Source organism: Bactrocera tryoni, chromosome 5, assembly GCF_016617805.1.
Source record: "Bactrocera tryoni isolate S06 chromosome 5, CSIRO_BtryS06_freeze2, whole genome shotgun sequence".
Lineage (NCBI taxonomy): Eukaryota > Metazoa > Arthropoda > Insecta > Diptera > Tephritidae > Bactrocera > Bactrocera tryoni.
Window position 1 is genome coordinate 60644249 of NC_052503.1, and position 18784 is coordinate 60663032.

Below are 18784 nucleotides of genomic sequence, written 5' to 3' on the forward strand. Positions count from 1 at the left end.
TATTATTTCATAGTTTGCTTATTTAGCTCATTTTATCTATATACGACGCTTTGAAAATGCAACCCAATAGGTAATCGCATCACCACAAAAGCAGCATACGAATTTTTTCTATAACTTAGCACTACAAAAAAGGATACACGTGACAACATAACCGACGAATCAAATGTCAGGCGCATCGTTGGGTCTACTTTTCTATAGCCTTTCCGCTTTTTTCCATTCTCATCGCGTGGTGAATTTTTTTCGAAACTATATTTTTCGATGTTTCCTGATGTGAAAACCACAAATTAGTGCTAAAAAAGATTTGATTTAACATTGCGCCTTCTCTATTTATTAACATTCTCTACCGAAACAATTTTTTCCCGCAATACATATTTTAATTATCTCAATATGTAAAATTTGCTATTAAAGTGACTAAATTGAGATCTGCTAAAATTAAATAATTAAAGTAAACTACAATTCGTACTCAAAAAGATTTGATTTAACATTTGCGCATTCAATATTTATTAACATTCTCTACTCGCGACATTATTATAATTTCATTGCCTACATCTAGGCGCACATTTTTAACAATGAGCCCTATGTTAACTAACAGTAGAAAATGTGATAATGCCAATAAAAATTAACATTCTCGGTAAATGCGGAATTTTTACAACTGCGCGCAATAAAAGAGCAATTGTTAGTATTAAATGATCACTATATTTAATAATTTTAAGTAAAATAGTACAAATAATAATAATCATGTTAAAATTAATATCCATTTGTATATCGACAGCAATTAATTTAATACTTAAATTAATTTTAATACTTCGATTTTTTAGGAATAGGTAACGGTACCTCAATAAGAAGTAGCATTCGTATATACAATGAGGTTACAATTTTTTCATAATTAACAATCAATTCACATTTACCTTCAAGAGTGTCCTTCTGCAAAATCCTATAAAAAAATTAAATATAAGTTATTATCATTTATTTAAAACTTAAAAAATTATTGTTACGAGTATTAGTAGATAATATTTCTATGGTAATTGTTTCATATACTTATGTATTTCTTTCAAACTCGTAAGTTCAAGATAGTTCACATATGTACATATATACCGTTTTAAAATAAATTGTGCTGAAGGTTTTGCTATTTGTTTCATGGAATTTACAGGGAATAATCTACTACAGGTGGCTTCTTTATAGCCAAACCTTTTATTTAGACCTGTACTGCCAACAATTGGATCGTCTGAAGGAAGTAATTCCCCAGAAGCGACCAGCTTTAGTCAATAGGGATTGAATGTGTTTCAATTAGAACAACGCCAGGCAAATGATCTTGCTGTGAAAATTGTTCGCCTCAAGAAAAGCTCATGTCCCAACTGTCCCACTTTTTTGCCAACAAGGAGTCCATGAGGTGACATTATGCAAATGCTACAATTTTTGCTTTATAACAAATTGTACATATCGTACATGATCATCAACTTCGAAATTAGGAAATAAAATGTTATTGCCATTTCATCTTGGTATACAGTCATTCAGATAAATCCATTACCTTGCTTATTTTATGGCCAGCGGTGTTTTGCGAAGCTTAAAAACTAGGCATTTTCTGGACTGCTTGTTTTTACTGTTATTTTTTTCCAGAGAGCGTCAAGTGATGAGTTTTCAGTCGTTTTTACCATTCAAATCAATGAATTGGTTACTTACATATCAATATATCGACTATTTTCTATCCTACAACTTTTGGATCTCATTTTTATAACAGCTACTTTCAATATGTATCAGAGCAAACTTTGTTTTTATACTCTACTAATACGCTTGTGCCAACGTTTTTTCAAATCCTCGAAACAGTTGTTGAAATATCAATTTCCGGATTATTCGCGCGTACAGATTCACCTTTAATGACTTCAATTGACTCCAAACAGCTTCCTCAGAGCGGTCGTTCGAGTTTGTTGAATATCCAGAAGTCACACTGATACGATATTGGTGAAAAATTTGGCGAAAATCTCACGAATAATCAATGCAGTATGCGACGGTGCATTATCGTGGTGCAAAAACCAAGAGTCGTCGTCGAGTGTGGGCCTGTCTGTCCGTTCGTGTAAGATGTAATTTGTGTAAAAATTAAGATATTTCGATGTAACTTAGTAGACATGTTCAAAACAGTAAATCGGAACAACCCGCAATGATATGAGAAGGCTTTAGTGGAGCCGGGGTCGAAATTTAGGCGAAATCACATATCTCGGGACCCGACCGACCGATTTCGACTAAATTTAATACCTGGCATTCCCATGTCATAATCGGACTGCAATAACGCCTACTTTCCATATACTACAATTTAATTTTTTTGAATCTTTCACTTTCCAGTACACAAATCAAAAAAGCAATTAATATAACGATATAAAACGTGGAACGAATAATGCCTTTAAAGTATGCTACCATTGACCCAAAATTGTCCAAATCCAGCAGAAACTGTTCAATCCCCTAGGTATCGAATATGTGAACCACAGTACCTTTAGTTGACTTTTTCCCGCAAATATCGGTCAATGTGTGATATATGCAATTGAAATTCAGGGTTAATCCTATCCTGACGATGGTATGTCTGTGTATCAAAAATGTTTACAAACTTGTTGTAAACTCGGAAAATCCCATAAAATTAAAATGAGGATTTTCGAACACCCGGTTGACGTTATACCACATGATTTGTGATTGTATATGAAATACTCTATGAAACCCAGGGAATATTTTTTTATTACGTTAACTTCTTCTTCTTCTTAATTGGCGTAGAAACCGCTTAAGCGATTATAGCCGAGTTAACTACAGCGCGCCAGTCGTTTCTTCTTTTCGCTACGTGGCGCCAATTGGATATTCCAAGCGAAGCCAGGTCCTTCTCCACTTGGTCCTTCCAACGGAGTGGAGGTCTTCCTTTTCCTCTGCTTCCTCCGGCGGGTACTGCGTCGAATACTTTCAGAGCTGGAGTGTTTTCGTCCATCCGGACTACATGACCTAGCCAGCGTAGCCGCTGTCTTTTAATTCGCTGAACTATGTAGATGTCGTCGTATATCTCGTACAGCTCATCGTTCCATCGAATACGGTATTCGCCGTGGCCAATGCGCAAAGGACCATAAATCTTTCGCAGAATTTCTCTCGAAAACTCGTAACGTCGACTCATCGGCTGCTGTCATCGCCCAAGCCTCTGCACCATATAGCAGGACGGGAATTATGAGCGACTTATAGAGTTTAGCTTTTGTTCGTCGAGAGAGGACTTTACTTTTCAATTGCCTACTCAGTCCGAGGTAGCACCTTTTGGCAAGAGTTATCCTGCGTTGGATTTCCTGGCTGACATTGTTGGTGGTGTTTATGCTGGTTCCCAAATATACGAAACTATCTAAAATTTCAAAGTTATGACTGTCAACAGTGACGTGAGAGCCAAGTCGCGAGTGCGACGACTGTTTGTTTGATGACAGGAGATATTTCGTTTTGCCCTCGTTCACTGCCAGACCCATTTTCTGTGCTTCCTTGTCCAGTCTGGAAAAAGCAGAATTAACGGCGCGGGTGTTGAGGCCGATGATATCAATATCATCGGTATACGCCAGCAGCTGTACACTCTTATAGAAGATGGTACCTTCTCTATTTAGTTCTGCAGCTCGAACTATTTTCTCCAGAAACAGGTTGAAGAAGTCGCACGATAGGGAGTCGCCTTGTCTGAAACCTCGTTTGGTATCGAACGGCTCGAGAGGTCCTTCCCGATCCTGACGGAGCTTTTGGTGTTACTCAACGTCAGTTTACACAGCCGTATTAGTTTTGCGGGGATACCAAATTCAGACGTCGCGGCATAAAGGCAGCTCCTTTTCGTGCTGTAGAAAGCAGCTTTGAAATCGACGAAGAGGTGGTGTGTGTCGATTCTTCTTTCACGGGTCTTTTCCGCATGGTGAATATCTGGTCGGTTGTTGATTTTCCAGGTCTGAAGCCACATTGATAAGGTCCAATCAGTTTGTTGACGGTGGGCTTTAATAACAACATCAAGTTACAGGAGTATAAAATGTTCGGTTGCTCCCGGTCTTAGCCCTCCCTTATTACATGCTTGCAGTCAAGTATGCTGGTAAATTTGTACAAAATTACTTGAGCGACAGTTTTCTGCAGGGATCGATCGTCACGGCTGTGTAGACAAAAATTTGCTAAAATTCTAACCAAAAAATTTTAAAATTTTTACCTCAGTAAATCTTTTACTGCATTTCAAACAATGGAAAAAATTCTATAAGATCATCGGTTATTCGATGGCGCTGAAATAATTAACGCCAGCTGTTTGACAGGCAGTTCGTTTAAGTTTCCCTCTTCTTATATTGCTAATCCCAAATTGATCTAAAGTAGTCCATAAAATTGTCACTAACTTTGGTTAATAAACGGTCTTAACGCTTAAGAAGTTGCAGCATGAAATTATTTATGTTTTTCTCCATAAGTATTTTTTCTATCCAATGAAGAAGGTGCGGTCAGCATTTTATCGAAAATCAATTCGTATGGTAATCGTGCTTAGAAGTAATAAAACTAATAAGAAAATGTATTTACGATCTCAAACGTTTTGTGCTATTTCAACAAGTTCGACATAGTGAGGAAAAGTGAAAAGAATTTCTATCCAGAAACAACACCATAAAAGTTTTAAATTTTATCAAAGTCCATTAGTTTCAAGATTTTACGTAATACCAATTTACATAAAATTTCACCATTTTCCACTTAGTGGTTTTTGTATAAAAGCGTGTGAAGTGCTCTAAGAGATTGTAGTTTATTTTTGAAAAGATGCACGAGAACACAATTTCATTTCTACTTTTGGGTGAGTTGGAAAATCACTTTGATTAATAATACATTTTATTACGTCTCCTTTTTCCGACAGTCCTTTTTGTGGCCTTTGTGGTGACGACTCCGACTCAATTAATGAAAGAAATTTCAGACATAACAGAAGGTCGCGCAGTTGTTAAGAAGGATTTGGGTCAATTGAATGAGAAGGAACAAAAACTAATTGAAATAAACGTGAATTCTACTAAGCAGGTGAAAACCGTTAATACAACCGTGGAATCATCGGCTGAAGCAGACACAGATACCGTTACAATAGAAGTTGAGGATGTCAAGAACACTACAGATAAGAATAACGACTTAAAAACGGAACCGTCAGTAGTTTGTGAAAATGCTGCGAGGAGACCCGAATTACAGCAACATCGGAAGAATTTGATTGCAACGCCGAAATTTCATCATGACGGCAGTAAACCTTATTTACAGTTAGTTGTGCCCACACAATATCCATATACTACAAGACCGCCACATCATCCTGGTTATGATGGAGATTACGGTTATGGCGGGGATTACGGTTATGGCGGTTATCCTGGTAATGGTGGCTATCCTGGTTATGGCGGTTATCCTGGTTATGGTGGCTATCCTGGTTATGGCGGTTATCCGGGTTATGGTGGCTACCCTGGTTATGGCTATCCGGGTTTTGGTAGTTACCCTGGTTATGGTTTTGGTGGTTATCCGATATTTATTTACCCGAATGGAACGATTGCTAGCTTTCCATTTGCACGTTTTCGTGCACTTAATCTAGACTCACAAAGATCTTTAGAAAAATCAAAATTTCACTCTAAAACACTAAGAACCACCACCGAGGCGAGTGGGGTGAAAGAAAATAGCAAAGAGAAGGAATCACTGCCAACATTCTTTCGTTTTTTAAATTTTGGTTAATTTTGGAAATAAATAAATTCGCCAAGTTGCAAGGTTCAACGTAAAGTTTTTTATTCGCTTGAAAAAAATTTATCTCAATCAACATTTGCTATTTACATTTGTTTATGTTATTAAGAAAAGCCGCAAAATACATATTCAATGAAACAATTGCTATTCTCTGACTTTGTTTATTGCTTGGCTGCGCTGACTCAGACAATACCGAGGTTGGATATTCACATCTGCGAATTTTATGGACATACTCGTTTGGAATTATGTGTGTATGTAAATATGTACATATGTCTGCACTTGAAGCGAAATATCGGGGTGAGCCGCTTTATTATGTGCGAATATGCGGGTTGTTGGCACATTACTCATCCTGCAGCCAAGTTTGAAACGTGTAATGAATTCATTGTGCGCGTACTTGTTTTATAGCCAATATTTTATACTTTAAAACGTTTATAATAGCTATAAGCTTCTGTTTTTCGCTAAGGCAGGGTAAATATTATATTGTAAAACAGCCATGTGTAAACATTGGTGTTAGGTTAATGTGCTTTTTGTTTAAACCAATGATATGTACATACTTACATATGCATGTATGTATATACGATTATAAAAACTTTCACCAAAAGTTCGTACAAAAATGGGACAAGTCTACTTATTTTTCAGAGGCGATGATTCAATTTGCTATGAAATCTATATAACCGATCCTTTAATGATTCACTTTCAAAAACAAACGTAAAGAAAACTACGGTGATAAATACAAGCTGCGTAACAAAGTAAACAGGACTTTTTGAATCTAGTGTCCCCTGGTGGCGCCATCTATATGTCGACTGGTGCATTAGAATCTGCTATCTTTATCGATTGATCAGGGGCCCTATTCTGTATCTCGATTCGTAAATGTATTCTATTCGAAATTCGGATCTACTTTATAATTATGCGAATGTTGTAACACCCTGCGCCAGAATAAATACGTACAATTTTCGTTTTTACTTTCTACAACTCAAAATCTAACGAATATTTTATTCGAAAATTGTCTTGAAAATCCGAAAATCGAGTTACAGAATATAAAAAATCCGAGTTCGAGTAAACTTTTTTTCGAATCGAGTTACAGAATAGGTCCCCAGTGAGAATGACATTTCATAGATTGGAAGTGAAGTTATTGCGTTTTAAGTGTCAGTATGATTGTGTTATCGGTGCGAAAATGAGCTTCGAAAAAAGAGCTAACATTAAATTTTGTTTTAAAATTAGTAAAACTTTTACCGAAACGTTTCAATTGATGAAACAAGTTTATGGCGATGATTTCCTATCCCGTAGCAGTGTGCACGAGTGGTTTCAACGTTTTCAAAGTGGTCGTGAGGACATAAATGGAAATGGAATTGAACATCTTCAAAACATCGATTTATCGCATTTTGATCGAGCATTTGGGCTTACGAAAGGTGTGTGCACAGTTTGTACCGTACAAATTGACTGACGACCAAAAATTGCTCTCATCGATCGACGCTTGTGACTGATTATTCGACCATCACATTTCAACCATTAACCACTCCCCGTATTCACCTGATATGGCACCGTGCGACTTCTTCCTTTTCGGAAAAATGCATTTGCTCATGAAAGGAAAGCGTTGCAGACGTAGAGGCCATTCAAAAGGCTTGCACCAACATACTGGCGGCTATACCGGCCAACGAGTTTTTGTTTTAAAGTCCTGTTTACTTTGGAAGGCACCTTGTATATGGTGCTAAGTAACTACAAAACTAAATATCGGAAAAGCAAGGAAACTGAAAAAAAGTGGAAGAAGTTGATATCGAATTTGAAAACTCCCAAATCTCTAAAGTATTTTAAACATTTGCTTTCCTTATCCCTTTCTCCAAACGAGGGGATCATTTGTGTGTCTTAAGCGAAGTTCCCTTGAAGGAAATTTCACAAAATTAAAAAAAAAATGTTTTTTTGGATAAAATTTGTTAAACTTTCTTAACCTAGTTACTATTGAATAAAATATATGTAAGTTTCGGTATTTTTAGATTTCGAAAATCTATAATTTCAATTCTGTTCAGTGCCGCATTTCACGAATATTTACCCCCGAAAATGTCTTTAAGTTATTTATATTTTTAGCGACAACCTCTTCTTTCCACTAAGTCTCATATGACTGAGTGGCTTTTAAATGTTTGGGAAAAAAGTCACGACGTATTTTATCTTATCAACATAAGGGTAAACTTTTCAAGCCAATTTCGAATATCGAACTTCTCAAAACTTTACTGAGAAAAAGTTTTAGAAAGGTCAGCTTTCCTAACAACCATTGTCAAAAAAAAATATGTTCAGTCATAGTGAAAGAACAAAAAACATATAGAAAATATCAAAAAGTATGTCTCGCATTGAATTTCTACCTCGTTTTGAACTGATTACATAGTTTACATGCTAGCGGTGATAGCAAACTCAAAATTGTATAACTATGAAATAAGGTGATTAACGCTCTCTATTTGATTCGAATCGTACTTTGATTGTACTACAGTGCAATCGTTGTTCGATTGTCATTCTGATGATGAGATGACGACTTTCATGAAAATCAACTTACAATCTATGCTTTCCCACCTTGTTTTCCGCAAAATGCCACTCGAAGAACGAGCCTTGGTCCACGACACTTCAAAAAGTTTAAAATTTTATTTCAATAATGAGTGTGTATATTAGTGTCCGAGGCGTAATACAATTTAATGAAAAATTGACTTAGTGCACTATATTTAACAATAAAATAATATACATTGGCAGTACTAAATATTTTTATCTTTCCTATCCATTTGATTCTTGTTTCTGCATTCGCTGTTTATTGTAGAATGCTCACGTGATAGCTACTAACTTTATTTTAATTTAATTAATTTTACGAAAGTTATTGCCTCTGTAATAATACCGTCTCATATCCAAGAAAAGCATTATACATTTTTAACGATCGGTCTAATATATTTTTGTACACATATGTATTATGTTACATATATGAAGCAATTTTAGTAAGGTATATTTCGGACTACTAACATTTAAGTGTAGGGCATTATCACTTAAGAGTTTTATCAATAAACAAATAAACCACTTGATTCGATTGATCACATGTTATGAAACATTTTACAAAACATGACAGGTATATGGTAATTTTGTAAGTATGCACAGCGCACACGGCTGCACTTGAAGTAGTTGAATAGTTTAACTAAGTAAAACACCGAAATACGAAAATGTTTGGCCCAGAAGTAAATATTTATAAAAACTCAAATAGTCATACCCTAATGTTCAGGCACTCAACCTGTTCTTTTATCGTACATGATAACAACGTTATGTCATCTTTGAATATTATTATACATTTTTGTCATTGTGGCTGTGTCTCCGTTTTATTAGATTTTTGATTAAAAATCTGGCCATCAATTGATCACATTTGAATTGCTTTTAATTCCCAACTCAGGCAAAGAGTAATCAATTTTTGTTTCTTTCCTTTATTTTTCCTATGTTCGCTCATGCCAAACAACTTTTGAATGCAAATGTTTTGATAATTAATCAATGGTAAGCAGTTATGCTCATTCGAGTAATTGCGAGTTTTAATTTCAGATATATGAGTAAACATCTGTATATACATATACATATGTATATATACAAGTAGGATACATACAATATGCAAATAAATTTGTGACAAATCCTATATTCTAATGAGTAAATTTGCCAAACATTCATTCAAGCTTATTGCTCATAATTTGTATGTATATATAGAAACCAGCTTTCGAAATATTAGAAAAAGAAAAATGATGATCCTGCATACAGTTTCAGAAAATAACACTAAATTCACGATTCATAATCCTGTAGTGCGAACTATTTTCTCAGAATATAAAAGTATTTTTTTCTAATCTTCTTTAGCTCGTCTTCCGATGCAGCAATTTTTGTTCTTCCACAAATCCGGGCCTTTTTTGGCGGATAACTTGCCGGTAATATTCTTTATTGGCAGCAATCGAAGAAAACTGTAAGCAAAACCTTACAAAAATCGAGGACCAAGAAAAAAAGCTGTCAAAAAGTAACTAAACATTCAAAATGACAGACCACGTCATAGTTAGAGATATTAGTACCAACATAACGCAATAAAAGAATAGAAAATCTAATGTACGTAGCCAACGAAAATTCAGAATTTGCGAAATTTTTTGTACTAACCTCGTATACTGTACTGTTACTTAATCAAAAAAAATTGCCGAAGATTCCTGCTGAGTTCATAAAGCGGTTCTGATATATTAGATAGTGTATATACTATTTTAAACTATTGAATACAGTAAAATATGTTTTATGGATTATCAATATTTTCCATTTTATTTTAATTTAGAACTTTTAATTGCACAATATTCTTAGTTAATCCGTTCTTAGCTAGCTAAAGATTCGATGGTTTTGCCAGCAGACAACAGTTGGCTATGGGAAAAAATTAACTTTCCAATTTTAAACCACAATTGGACATTGTTTGGTCCTAAGGTTTATTTATAGACATGGCGAAAGGTAAACGAGCTGGGAACTGTAGTCGCGAGTATCTAAGTGTAGCCTTAGAGGCTAACTTTTCTATCTAATTCGAAGTATCATGTCGGGTTTATTCTTGAAGAATTCTAAAATGGGTTTGGTGGATAAAATTTGGTATCTAATCGAAAAATCATTATCATTTCCTTTCGTGACATTATCGGAAAAGTTCAAATACACTGCTTCTATCTACTATAAATCTTAATTGTTTGTTATCATAACATTAAAATTATAACTTTGACGAATTTATTACACCTACTTAGTGCAAATGACATTCGCAAATATTTAAAATAAAGTTATAGTTATTTGTCGCATATTTATCGGAAACTTTCATAAACCATTTGCGACTAATTAGTACAGATATTATGAGGGTATGAATCATTATACGTTACACACATTTTCTTTGTTCATACTTATGTTGTAGAGGCGTACTTTCGTTTGAAAAGTCGAAATAAGTATTTATTCAGTGATAACGTACGTTGACATGTCGCACGTCGCAATATTGACACATTTCAATCCCGATGGCTCTTGAGTCATTATTTTAACAGTCATTGAATGTAAATATGCTTTGATAATTAATTGAATTGAAATACTGAGGTCATTGAACAAAAATAAGATAATTAGGTACATTATTACAACATAACGACTAAAGAATGAAGTTAATTAAGTATTACGGAACAAAATATTAGTGATTATTTTATTGAAAAAATCGCTACTTTTCTGAAATAATTTAGTTTCTGAAATAATTTCTTGGCGTCCAATCTTATGCTTATCTTTCAATATTTAACATTTCCTATTAATTTTGTTCTAGAGTAATTGATAATGCTGATACATTTATGGGTGCATATTTGTATACAACACAGTAAATACTACCCTGTAAGAAATTCAATACAAAAAAAAACAAGAAGAACGTTAACTTCGGTATGATAACTTTATGAATTAGAAATCCGAACAGAATAACATGGTCGGAGATTGCAGCAGTGTGAGTATGCACAGCGCACACAGTTGCACTTGAAGTAGTTGAGTAGTTTAACTAAATAAAACACCGAAATACGAAAATTTTTGACTCAGAAGTAAAAAGATATAAAAACTCAAATAGTTATACCCTATTTCTGCACTCAACCTGTTCTTTTATCGTACATGATAACAATGTTATGTCATCTTTGAATATTATTATACATTCTTCTATTTTGGTTGTGTCTCCGTTTTATTAGATTTTTGATTAAAAAATCTTGCCATCAATTGATCACACTTGAATTGTTTTTAAACATTTTTTTTCAGACAAGAACTTGATTTAGATCAATTTGAACGGCAGCTTTATCTTTTAGCAATTTATTGCTTATAATTAAACTGCTGGCATTCAAGTAAGAAAGAATTTCTGTCTACAAAAATATATGCTGTACAAGTATATGAATCTTAATCATTTTCAAAAAGAACACAAGAAAAATCTAGTCGTTAGTAAATATCATATGTGACCTGGTCTCCGGAAAGTGGGCTTAGGTGTCAAAAAAAGGGGAACAATTAATGAGATAACGAGAAACTGACGATTATTTTTAACAGCTTTTCCCAGAAAACTAGTTTTCGCACGTTAGCTCCCTTTTCGTAGACCAGGTCACATATAATATTTACCTTATTTTTAAAGACCTTGTGTTTCTTGTGCCAACGGTCTTTCCAATTCTCGGAACTGTTTTTAAAGTTAATTTCCAGCATAGCCAGTCCACGTCAATGCGCGTATCGATTCACATTTAATGTCTTCAATTGACTCAAAACGGTTTTCCTGGAGCGGTCGTTTGAGTTTGCTGAAGTCCTCGCTCGCGACAAAGAATGATCACCGAAGGCCTTTTCAAACGTTCAGAACGTTTAGGCACACAGTGGTATACCTCTATATTTTATAACAATATAATCTTGATAAACTTTGAATGTGCGTGACAGACATGATAACAATAATCTCCAAGTGCTTTTTATTCACTTTATGCCTTTAACTGCATGTTTGGGTAACTCTTTTCTGAAATTCAGATATCATTAACCTCGTTAACAATGACATTTTCAGACAGACATTGTGGACTTTGAGGAAATGTGGATTTCGAGAAATTGCTACGGTTTTATTAGTTACTAAATTTTGTAGCTTATATTCGAAGTAACCAATCAAATGCATATTTTTAATAGTTGCCTATCAATTTAACGGCCAATTGATTACGCACAAATAAAAATGCATTTTACTTGGTATTTATTGTTTCATATCGACTTTAATCACAGCTGTAAATTGTATCACAAACTATGTATAAAATTCTATGGAACTGATAATAACATCGAGAATTACTCGAACAAAAATATAAATGATATTGCACTTATGTGTTGCCAATAATTTATTTAGAAAAAATAGCCGACGTTATAACACCTATAAAAAGGAATTTGGTGACTATACATATGACTAAAATAATTTAAAACGGTAAAAACCCCAACGAACGCATGGTTGGTAATCAACGTCAATCATAAATAAGTGTTTTTTGCAAAAATGGGTATTATAAATATGACTATGCATTTTAGAAAAATTTTATCAATGTACATACATATGTACGTAGCCAAAGTCAAGCTAGTTCCTCTACCAAGTTTGCTACATACTTATACTTGTCACAACGGTTTGATTGGATTAGATTTTTTTATTAGTATTTAACATTTTTATTTTAACTACACTTAGAGGACGGAGTCATACGTAAAAGCTCACGCAAGTGAGGAAAATTCTCTGATCGCCATTCACTTGGGAGTGGCCAGAAATGATTCTTTTAGCAGCTCACGACTTCCGGTCTTTGACCAAATATCCTCTGAGTAGCCTAAGAACATCCATTTGAGGGCGAGCATCAGTGAGAAGGCGAAACATCCCCTACAATGGGTTGTGCGCTGGGTTTGGGACCCGCCACTTAAAAAACAATACCAATGAAAACTAATCGACAGCCCGGGATGAGATACCCCCCTTTTTGATGACGACCATTCCAAACGAAATAAGGACTACGATTTGAGGGCAGGCTCCTGGAATGTCCGGTCCCTTAATTGAGAAGGTGCCGCTGCCCAGCTGGTTGATGTCCTCGTTAGAGTGAAGGCTGACATCACCGCCGTCCAAGAGATGCGATGGCCGGACAAGGACTGAGGCGAGTAGGTCCTTGTGGCATTTACTACAGTGGTCATATAAAGGAGCGCAAATTTGGTGTGGGATTCGTTGTGGGAGAGAGAGTCCGTCGCCGAGTACTATCATTCACTCCGGTCAATGAACGTCTAGCCACAATCCGCATCAAAGCGAGGTTCTTCAACATATCGCTGAAAGGATCTAACGGAACTGTGGGACGGCATTTCAAACTCCTTACGTACAGCTGCAACTGAAACCATTGGCTTTCGGAAAATGCAAAAGAACAGCTGGTACGATGAGGAGTGCCATGCCGCAGCGGAGAGAAAACATACTGGATACTTCGTAACGTTACGATCCACCACAACACGTGCTGGATGGGATAGATACCGAGAGTTGAAGAGGGAAGCGAGACGCATTTTCAGACAGAAAAAGAAAGAGGCCGAAATGCGTGAGTATGAAGAGCTTGACAAGCTAGCCGACAGGGGCCGACTCAAAACTTCTAAGAAAAAATTCGGCGGGTAACCGAAGGTTTCAACACCGGAGCATACTTTTGTAAAATCCAAAGAGGTGATCTAGTAACCGATGCCCAGAGCATACTAATATTATATAGGGAACACTTCTCCAGCCTGCTGAATGGCAGTGAATGCATAACGCCATGGGAAGCCGAACCCGATTACCCAATCGATGACGATGGAGTATACATTCCATTGCCCGACCTGACGTTGAGCAACACCAAAAGCTCCGTCCGGATCGGGAAGGACCTCTCCGAGCAGTTCGATAACAAACGAGGTTTCAGACAAGGCGATTCTCTTTCGCATGACTTCTTCATCCTTCTTCTGGAGAAAATAATTCGAGCTGCAGAACTAAACCGAGAAGGTACAATGTTCTATAAGAGTGCTGCTGGCGTATGCTGATGATATTGACATCATTGGCCTTAACAACCGCGCCATTAGTTCTGCTTTCTCCAGAATGGATATGGCAGCGAAGCATATGGGTCTGGTGGTGACCGAGGGCAAGACGAAATATCTTCTGTCATCAAACAAACAGTCGTCGCACTCGCGACCAGGTACCCACGTTACTGTCGACAGTCCTAACTTCGAAGACGTAGATAATTTCGTCTATTTAGCAACCAGCATCAACACCAACAACAACGCCAGCCTCGAAATCCAATGCAGGATATCTCTTGCTAACAGGTGCGACGTTGCGAGTTTTCGAGGGAAAAGTTCTGCGAAAGATTTATGGTCCTTTGTGCGTTGGCAACGTAGATTACATGTACTTATTTAGGTTAGGTTTCAGTGCAGGACTGTCACCGGACCTTTGTTATGCCAACAACCCATAGGAATTCTTTGGCTGATTTTGTGATATCTTTAACCCTTAAACAGAGAGTTAAATTTCTTTACCATACTGATTTTGGCGATTCTTCTACAAGGCAAGAATACATTACATTCGTGTCATACAGCGTCTGCCTGCTAGACACCATATAATGTAAACTATTTATATTTGTTATAATCACATTAATACGCATATTAGTATTTTGTAATCGTGAAGCGAAATATCTTGAATATCTTTCGTGCTTTCATTTTCTCCATTCAAAATGTTGCCGGCCTTTTAAAGTGCCCATTAGTTATGACTACTCTGAGGTGTTTAATTTTAATGAAAGCATAACGTTGCGTGAAAAGCGGGAAAACCAGCAACTCTAAACATGTGAAGAGATATGCAATAAATGCCGCTAATAACAAGGTTGATGACAATAGGGTACTCATTAGCCTTGCCATTTGTGGTTTGACGATATGGGAATTAGACTGAATATGAGTTTTACGGTGTGAACTATTAGCAAATGACTTACTGTTAATTAACAAGGTAAGCTCGACATACATAGTTTTGTAGTAAAAAAGTAACCATTTAGCGGCGTTAACTATGAATTGACCTTTACATTAGCTTTTCTGCTGTTTTCTATGAAGCATATGCTCGAAAACAGACAAAAATATGTATCATAAGCTCATATGAATGAAAATGTGCTCAATTTTGTAGCAACATGTAATAGCCCTGACAGACGACAGCGCTAATTTGCATTAGCGGGCTTAATTTACATTTATTTGCGCATTTGACCCATGTTAATGCAAATTTGTAATGCACAAGAATTCCGTGCTTTTATGGTGACAGACGGCAGATTTTACCAAATTTGAGAAGGCAACCCTGCTCAAAAATGGCCGATTTTTGCGATATTTTGACAGATGTCGCTTGAAGTCTACCGCCTCATTTGCGTTTACAGGATCAGAGGTCAGCAGTTTCATATTGCTAATTAAATTATGTGTAAGTATATTAACAAAAAACATATTTTAATATTATTATATGACAGAAGATAAACAACGCACAGTTTGCTATCCATTTTTCCAATATTCTTAACTTTTTCGCACACTTTTTTCGCATTACAATCAATTATTACTTTTAATTTCGCTTTACTATCTTTGTTAATAATAAACGAATTTTTTCTTTAAATTTATATTGATTTTCTAAAAATACCAAAATTTCTAATATATAAACAAATTTCACAATCAGCTGTCTAAATGCACAAAATCCGTCTGTCACCATAAAATTTCAATGCGCTTTAACGTTGCTTAATGCGTATTAATTTTGCTCGTCTGCCAGGGCTATAACTCGACTTAAATTAATAAGTACATTTTAATTTAATTTAAACATCTTTGTTAATAGCCTTGACAGACAGCTTTGAACAGTTCACTTTAGAGTTATTAGAGTTTTTTCTTTGTGCAAAAATTTGCGATGGCCCCTAAAATTAAAGAAATTAGCAGAAAAGAAGGCAAATCGTTCCGGGAAAGAGGTATAATAATAGGAAGAACTCATTCTTCTATGCAGTATGTCGTGCAAGCATTCAAAAAAACTAACTCGATTGTGTCAAAACCACGTTCTGGTCGACCAAGTATATTGACCGTTCCAGAAAAACGAAAAATATTACAGTCAGTGAAAGCAAATCCTCGACTTACTGCCTCGCAAATTTGTGAAAACATTACAAATTCGTTTAACAAGGATCTTCATGAAGATACACGTGTAGCACGTAGGGAGCACTTTTTGCAGTTTTGCAAAACAAGTTTTGTACTTTTGGCATTAAACGAAAAAAGTTGGTGTGGCGTAAGAGTTGTACTGCACTTGATAAAGAAAATACATAGCGGAGGAGGTGTGATGGTCTAGGTGTTTATAGATTTAATAATGGATCAATTCGGCTATTTAAGCATTTTGAAAAGTAATTTGAAGGAAAGTGCTCAGCAGTTGGGGTTTGGTGATGATTTTTGGTTTCAACAGGATAATGATCCAAAGCACACGGCACACAATATAAAGCTTTGGTTGCTCTATAACATAAAAACTCAATTGCGCTCGTCATCTCAATCTCCAGACCTTAATCCCATCGAGCATTTATGGGTTTACTGGAGCGCAGAATTGTATGTCTAAAAAAACTTATGCAAAGTATAGTGAAAATACTAAATAAAACTTTTGTATATTATTTTTATACTATTTTTATATATTTAGTTATTTGATCACAAATTTCTTAGTTTATTGTTTTCATATCGAGGTGTACGGATAATTTTTCTGGCTCTTGTAATAGGGGAGTGTGTATATGGTCCAGTGTCAGGGCCGTTGAGTTTTTAAAAGTTAAAATTATCTATATTGCGGTATATTTGCTACGTTTACGTGAAAGTGTATTCTTGATTGTCTGTTACACAGATACATGCATAGACATCCAGATTACTACTTAAAATATCTAATATCTTATTTCACCACGTTTTTCTGGTTTCTATTACATTTTCTAATTCGAAGTCTTTCTACTCAAATGCTGTTGCTAAGTAAGTCTTCGTTGTTGCTTGCATGTTTACGAAAGAAAAAACTCAAAACAATTATGATAAAAGTTCAAAATACAATCTCGTACTCGAAATTAAAGTGCTTACATAACTATTTTATTTCTAAGTTTCTTTAGCACCCAAAACCATACGCAAGCAATAAAATGAACAATGATGACTAGTTTCGAAGCTTTTGCGTGTTCTTATGTTGGTATTGTTTTTGGTGTTAGACATCTCGTAGTGTGTGCAAGTGGTTCGCGATCTGTCCGCTAACCGTCCATCATTCTCATTGTCACGTAATGTGTCGAAGTACATATGAAGTGTACAAATGTTGTGTTATTCGGTTTTTATGGCTTACGTTGCGGAAACAACTTGAAATCATCTATATAAACAGATGTACATGCTTTTGGTTGGCAACGGTCATGTAGGAAATTAGGGGATTTATAGTTACTATTTTCTATATATTTTTCTGTATATTTTCTAAAAGAAGTAGTTTGACAACACATCCGCGACAGTCGGCTCTATGCAATCGGAACGCAGCCAAATTTATATTTAAATAATAGATGTTGACACAGAAACATTTCTCCAGAAAATTTGAAGCTGTTTAAATTATGCTGCTACGGCAATTACAAGAAATACAACTTAGCCTCACTATGAGAAATTTCGATCATACCAAATACTTATGTATGAATACATCAATCTATAGAATAATTTTACGTAAGTATAAGGATACATTGACCCAATTACCAAATATAGACGGATACACATATGTTTTCAAAACGTATTTGTATTCTAGATGAGCTTATAATAGTAGTAAAAAGGATTTATCGTTCCGAGTAAACCAGTTTCCGAGTTATAGGTCTGATAAGCCTTCATAAAAAGACAGTCTAAAGCGTACAAAACATAAAACTCGAGTTTCGCATTTATGATTCGTGTTTCACTTTCATAAAGGAGTGTTTCCTCAAGACGCTCTTTATTTAATAGGGGTATTCAGACCGAAGCCTGTTAATTTGGTAATTCGTTAGTTGATACTTCGTTAAAAGGCTTAATTGTGAACATACTTTTTGTTCTACCTCTGTGGTATGATAAATTTTATTCCGAAACAGCTGATCCAATTTTATTAAAGAGTAAAAATGCCTCAACAAAGTGCAAAATCAAAAATTGTCAGTCATTTAATTGAAAATTATGTGGAGCAAATCAAATTTATTACTGGTAAGTACTTTAAATTGATGTACAGGAACAGGAGAACAGCTGATGTGATATTACCGAGTAACGAAACAATTATCAAGCTTGCCAGATGGATAGTTTGTTACTCGGTAGAACGATAGTCTGTTAATTTTACAAAAACAAAATACATGTAAAAAACTACCGAATAACGACTAACGAATTAACAAGGCTGGTCTGAATACCCCTAATATTTTACATTGCTGTTTAGACTGTTTAAAATTTGGCTTTGTTTGGGAAGTATTATATAACGATTTATTATATTACAATATCGATGTACGGATCAAGGGGCGTAAAGTTAACCAAATTACACCAAAATATGACTATAAGAGTTAAAAAAAATATATTTATTTTTTTGCTGTGTAATTTTTGTCAATATTGCCTCCATGAG

General features: G+C 35.3%; 2 protein-coding genes across 3 annotated transcripts in view; one reads left to right on the forward strand and one right to left on the reverse strand.

Annotated features, from left to right (window-relative positions):
• Window positions 1-18784, reverse strand: part of LOC120777753 (unconventional myosin IC) — a 58315-nt gene that overhangs the window by 26851 nt on the left and 12680 nt on the right. The window contains exon 2 of one of the 2 annotated variants that reach the window (XM_040109251.1): window positions 909-934. The exons of the other annotated variant lie outside the window; for it this stretch is intronic. The gene's annotated coding sequence lies outside the window, so the exon portion shown is untranslated. The remainder of the gene's footprint in view (window positions 1-908; window positions 935-18784) is intronic. 2 annotated transcript variants of the gene reach the window in all.
• Window positions 4765-5697, forward strand: LOC120777754 (macrophage scavenger receptor types I and II-like). The gene is made up of 2 exons (XM_040109253.1): window positions 4765-4798; window positions 4859-5697. Exons 1-2 carry the CDS (start codon window positions 4765-4767, stop codon window positions 5695-5697), a joined length of 873 nt encoding a protein of 290 aa, XP_039965187.1.